The 6000-nt window shown below is 62.2% G+C and overlaps 1 protein-coding gene across 10 annotated transcripts in view; it reads left to right on the plus strand.

Annotated features, from left to right (window-relative positions):
- The window catches only part of EHMT1 (euchromatic histone lysine methyltransferase 1), a 109547-nt gene extending 104923 nt beyond the window's left edge, over positions 1-4624 (plus strand). For 9 of the 10 annotated variants that reach the window (XM_059891318.1, XM_024998807.2, XM_024998808.2 and 6 more), the window contains 2 exons: positions 3233-3408; positions 3483-4624. In XM_059891318.1, coding sequence (XP_059747301.1) covers positions 3233-3408; positions 3483-3648 — 342 coding nt within the window. In that variant the 3' untranslated portion in view covers positions 3649-4624. 10 annotated transcript variants of the gene reach the window in all.
- Positions 4625-6000: the final 1376 nt, after the last annotated feature.

Below are 6000 nucleotides of genomic sequence, written 5' to 3' on the forward strand. Positions count from 1 at the left end.
CTGGCTGGTGCTGGCGCTTTTGCTGGGCTCAGGCGTGTGCAGTGGGGTCACCGGGCCCAGAGGCCCTTTGCCTGTCCTGCCAGCCTACTGAGCGTGGGGCTGGGATGCAGCTCTGTAGCCTGAGCCCGCCTCTCAGCAAGGGTGGAGGCCCCGTGCGCTGAACGAGCTTCCTTGTGCACCGAGGATCACGCGCATGACCGGAGGGCGGTCCTCCGTGTCCCGGCTCCCTCTCAGGGGCTGGCGGGGTCGCTGGACTCCAGCTTCTCGTCTCTGGGCCCTGGTTTCCAGGGGTTTCTGATCTGGCGCAGCTGCCCTCTGCCTTGCCCTGGCTCGAGTTGCTCCTTGGTTCGTCAAGGCTGACCTGGGAACTTGCTGGAGCGCACAGGTGCTGCCAGCAGGGCCCCTCAAGTGCTTGGTCCTTCTCGGCAGCCTGAGCCTCTGAGCCCCGCTCTGTGGGTCCGGGTGAAGCCAGGCACTCGCTCTCACGCCCGCCCAGCGTGGCTGTGTCTTCCGAGCGCCCTGCTGAATGGACACGGTCTCCTCATCAGTAGACGGTCCCCTCCCGGCTGGGTCACTGTTCCCGCCGTGGATGAAGGAAGCTTTTAGACCCCAGGCTCCCATGTGCTGTGGGTGCTCAGGGCTCTGTTGCAAGTTCACCAGGAGTCATGTGATTGGCTAGAGATTGTATTCAGTGCTTTTCTGCATCTGTTGAAATCCTGCTGCTGCTGCAGTCTCTCCCGTACTTGCTGGAGTAATACAGAGGGTGCTTCCACTTTGTGGGCCATCACACCTGGGTTGTACTCTCACACCGCTTCCTCGGTGCGTCTTAGCTGCGATGGTCGCCTGCAGTGGCTCACGCGTGCCCCAGCATGACTTCCGGGCACCACCCCCACCTGCCTGTGGTCCGTCCGCTGTCTGGAGTCCCTGTGGTGGGTCTGTGTCTGGGGTCCCTGTGGTCTGTCTGGCGTCAGGGGTTCCTCCTGGTCTTCATCCTGCTTGCCTGTCACCGCCTGATCCTGATTAGTTTTAGTTCGGGTTCCAAACCTGCCTGAAGGGCATCAGGGCGTAGGCTCCCTCTTCTGGGAGTGCGTGGTTGCATTGTGGGGACTGAGGTGCAGCTGCTCCCTCTGAGTCTGGCTCAGCTGCCCCTGCGGTGAGCCCAGCCTGGCCACCTGGCTCACGGCACAGCCAGGAGCTCGACCCCCTGGGGTTCTCTGTCTGCTGCTGCTTCTGTCTCTGCTGACCAGGCTGCTGGTCTGATTGTCACAGCACTTGGCAGGCGGGTGTGTGGTCACTGTCGGGAGATGGGAGGAGGGCCTATCTGGGTGCCCCAGTGGCTCCTGGCAGAGCGCCCCTCAGAGAGACTGGCTGCCCTGCAGGCCCTCCATGCTCACGCCCGGAGGTCTCTTCCTTGTTCCGCCTAGCTCGTGTGGGCCCGGGTGTTTGGTCCTATGACACATTCATTCTGGGCATGTGACAGGGCACGGATGCACCCACAGCCCCCGCTGCTCCAGCTCAGGCCCGAGACCCCAAGCACTGGCATTCAGAGTGCCCGCCCTGCTGGGTGCCTGCATCCTGGAGTGCTGGTGTACAGAATGCCCGCCCCGCTGGGCGCCTGTGTCCCCGAGCACTGACGTTCAGAGTGCCCGCCCCGCTGGGCACATGCGTCCCCGAGCACTGGCGTTCAGAGTGCCCGCCCCGCTGGGCGCCTGTGTCCCTGAATGCTGGTGTGGAGTGCCCGCCCCGCTGGGCGCCTGCGTTCTGGAGCTCTGGTGTACAGGATGCCTGCCCCTGCTGGACACCCACCGCCACCCCACTCCCCGTCGTCCGAGGCAGCAGGGCACTTTCTGGCCTTGCTATCCAGGTGTTTCCTGGGTCACAACACTGGTCCTCCTGCTGCGGATCTGCCCATCTCCTTGCTGTTCTGGAACCTTCCAAGCGTCCACCCACCTGTCCTCTGCCCACATCACCTGGCTCCCTGGGTGCCCACACCCAGCACCTCAGAGCTGTGATGCAAGGGGTTCAAGTGGGCACAGGCTCCCTCCCCACCACGTTTGTGCTGCAGAACCAGGTGTGGGTGGTTTTTGATCAGAGACGCTTTGAAAGAGCAGAGCAATACATTCATCTGAAAAGGCGTGTTTTAAAGACCTGAGCAATGTTTGTTGCAGGAGGGCCACGGTGGTTCTTGTGGAGGGAATTTACAGGACCCGACGTGCAGTCTGGCCTTCAGGACGGGCGGTCAAGCGCCCAGGACGCTTGTGGGAAGCGTGGGGGGTGTCGGGGCTGGAACTGGGGACCCGTGGGCAGAGGAACCCCCGCTTGTCCCCAAGGAGTCCTGCGTCCCTGGGGACCGCCCAGGTCCTGCAGACTCAGGTGGGCCTGGCCGCCTCGTGTCCTGGCGTGGATGCCGCGTCTGCGGAGCCCGCGCTGCTTCCTCCCACACCTGGGGTGAGGACCCCTTCTGTGGCCCCGGAGCCTCTGGTTTAGCTCAGGAAGCTTCCTTCCCGCAAGGATTCCCGTCTGTTGCCTCTGTGGACAAAGCCACAGGAAAGGGGGGAGAATTGTCCCAGTTGTGGCCCGCACCCGCTGTGGGAGGTCAGGGCCCGCAGACACGGCGGTGCTCGGGGCCCCTGCCCCTCCCCGGGGGCCCTTGCCACGTGGCCGTCCCCGGGGCAGCGTCGCTCTTGCCTTCTGGGTCTTTACAGGGGAAACGCGGCTTTCTCAGGGCTCAGCAGTGAGGCCAGACCTCTTCTCAGGGTCAGGTCAGGCCTGGGTCCTGGCCACTGTCTGCCCACGGGGTCACCACTGCCCTGAAGGCTGCTGTTGGCTAAGTCCCCTCAGGAGGGACCTGGCAGCCCCCCGCCCTCTCCCCCCTATCCCCCCGTCCCTCTTTCCCCATCCCCCCACCCTCTTTCCCCGTCCCCACGTCCCTCTGCCCTGTCCCCCCGTCTCTTTCCCCCTGTCTCCCTGTCTGTCTGTCCCTCTGCCCAGTGCCCCTTGGCCCTGCCTCTCGGGTGGTGGTCCTCCCCCTCCGTCACTGGGTCCCTGAGGGGCTATGCTGCCTCGTGGTCCCCATGGACCCCGACCCCTCTCTGGGTGTCTGCGGAGCCGTCCACGTGAATCCCAGGTCTGTGCTCGTTTTCACCGAGTGGGAGCCCCGGGGCTGGGTGGGGGGGCAGGGGCGGCACCCGCGCCTGCCCCCGATGCTCAGTGCGTCGCGTCTCTCCCCCAGGACGGAGAGCTGTACTGCATCGACGCGCGTTTCTATGGCAACGTCAGCCGCTTCATCAACCACCACTGTGAGCCCAATCTGGTGCCCGTGCGTGTGTTCATGTCCCACCAGGACCTGCGCTTCCCGCGGATCGCCTTCTTCAGCACCCGCCTGATTGAGGCCGGGGAGCAGCTGGGGTAGGTGCCCGGGCGGGGGCGGGTGGGGGGCGGCCCCGGGGGCGCAGGCCCAGACCCCGGCTCTCTCTCCGCAGCTTCGACTATGGGCAGCGCTTCTGGGACATCAAGGGCAAGCTGTTCAGCTGCCGCTGCGGCTCCCCCAAGTGCCGGCACTCCGGGGCCGCGCTGGCCCAGCGGCAGGCCGGTGCCCAGGAGGACGGGCTGCCCGACACCAGCTCCTCGCCTGCCGACCCGCTATGAGAGCGCCGCCCGGCGCCCAAGTGGACGCCGTTCGCTGTGGTTTGGGGAGGACGCGGAGGCGTGCAGGAGACCGGCTGGCCTGCCCAGGGCCGCGGGGGCAGGGCCCGGCTGCGCGGGGACGCCTGGGCTCCTTGCCGGCCTCGCTGTGAGTTCCCGACGGAGGTCTTTCTGCTCCACGTTTCTCGTCTCCCCTCGCGTGTCGTCGCTCCCGGCTCACCGCCGGGCTGGGGGCTGCGTCCTGTCGGCCCGGACTCTCCGTGTGGCCCGCCGCGGCCCGCATGGCCGGTGCTGGCTCTGGGCGGCACAGACCCCGTGCCCACCGCCCCTGCGAGGTCAGGGCCGAGCCACTGCTGACTTTGGAGAAAACGTGGGTTTGCTTTTTAAAGAAATCCTATATCTAGTCCTATACACCAGACCTCTCACGTGCTTCTTTCCGAGGATGCGGTTTGGGGCGCAGGACGGCCATGGCCCCGGAGCACCGCACGTCCTATTGATTTCTAAGCCACATGCTATGATGATGAATAAACTGGTTTATTTTCTACCATTATTGGACATTAGGACAAACAAAAAATAAACACAAAAACACAGACAACGGTGCTGATTCTGGTGTGGTTTCTACTCACCATGTGAAAATAAACTATCAACTGTATAAAGAGAACAAAGTGATTTTAGAATAAAACGCAGGAAAAGCTTTTTTTAAAACGTTAGTCTTGTGTGAATAAAATTGCCGTCACCTTTTGAGTGATGGCCTGCCAGGTCATATACTTTTTTTTGGCATATACTTTTTTAAATACTGTAATTAGTGCAGTAACAGTGGGTTTTTTTGTGCAACTCTTCTAAAACATTCATAATGCAGTCATGTTTATTTTTTCTGTTAAAATGTTTTTGACAGTTCTAAGAGCAGTCTTTTGGCTCAGACCATTTCTTGTTCTGTTTTCAATGAAATCAATAAAAAAAAAAAAAGAAGTACTTTAAATGAGGCTTTATCATGGTATCATGTTTCAGCTGGTTTCTGCGAGACACCCACACTTCCTGCGAGTGTCACGCGCGCGTGTTCCCACGCAGCCCTGGGGACCAGCGGGCAGGCCCAGCGCTGAGCCGCCTCCGAGCAGGTGGGCCTGCAGCACCCCGTCCCTGGAGGAGGATGCGGCCGCCCCTCCCCAGGCAGCCCTCACGGGGGGTGTGTCCCTGTGCATGTGTGTGGGGGCGTCTGTGTGTGTCCAGCGCTCCAGAGGCTGGGAGTGGATCTCCGGATGCGGTGACGCTGGAGTCAGACGCGGGGAGGCAGGGGATGGGCGCGGGGAGGCTGGAGATGGCAGAGCTGGGCTTGTCCCCCTCCTACTGGGCACGCCGGCTTCTACAGAACCTCTGGTCCCAAACCTCACCTTCTAACTCAGGAAGCAGCTTGAATGCTCTGCCTTTTATACACAGAAATCATTTAGATAGATTCATGTCGATATATGGCAAAACCAGTACAATGTTGTAAAGTTAAAAAATAAAAACAAAAAAGAAATCATTCAGAAAGACGCTTTCAGACATTTGTCCAGAACTTGCATTTTGCAGACAGTCCAAGCAGGGTGTTTTCCCTGTGGACGGGGACTGAGGCCCTGTGTGTGGAGCCGGGGGACTGAGCTGGCACTGGTCTGTGTGAGAAGCCCTCTCCTCCCTGGGGACTTGCTGCCTTTCTCTTCTGGGGGCGCCTGGACCCCAGCAGGGGCTGTGCCGGCTGGAGGGCCTACCTGCAGCTGGGCCTCAGGCTGAGATCACAGCCTTCTTTGCCCCTCGGATCAGGCTCCGAGCCCGGGGGCCAGAGGTGTCTGCTGGTTCTGTGCTGGGGCAGGGCCAGTGCCCAGACAGCTTTGTTGACCCGAGATGCAGTCCAGTCGCAAACTTTGGGGTGTAAGGGAGGCCTGTGGGGCGGGCTTCCCCACGGTGCGTTCTGGCAGCGGGTGCCGGGCAGCTGTGTGTGTTCCTTGGTCCTGCGGGGTCTGCACCGCCCCTCGGTGCCCCCACCACCAAGACGCCTCCGTGAGGGGCTGCCCAGGGCATGGGGGCAGGCCAGAGGCCTCCCGTGGGGTGGGGGGCACATGGGTGGACTGTGAGGGGCTCACCTGGCCACTCACTCTTCAAGGCAGAACTGTCAGTCCCCCGCCTGCCTGGGGGGTCCCTGTGCCCTGGCCTGCCCAGCTCTGCAGCTGCCCCTGCCCAGGTCCAGACCGCGACATCCTCCACGCTTCCCGACAGCTGCTCCCGTTCCCACTGATGTAGACGGGCAGAAAGGAGGCTTCCAAGCCTCATCTTTCTCTGCCTGTGCGGTTACCCTCCACCCGCACCGCCCTCTGATTGTCAGAA

Source organism: Bos taurus, chromosome 11, assembly GCF_002263795.3.
Source record: "Bos taurus isolate L1 Dominette 01449 registration number 42190680 breed Hereford chromosome 11, ARS-UCD2.0, whole genome shotgun sequence".
Classification (NCBI taxonomy): Eukaryota; Metazoa; Chordata; class Mammalia; order Artiodactyla; family Bovidae; genus Bos; species Bos taurus.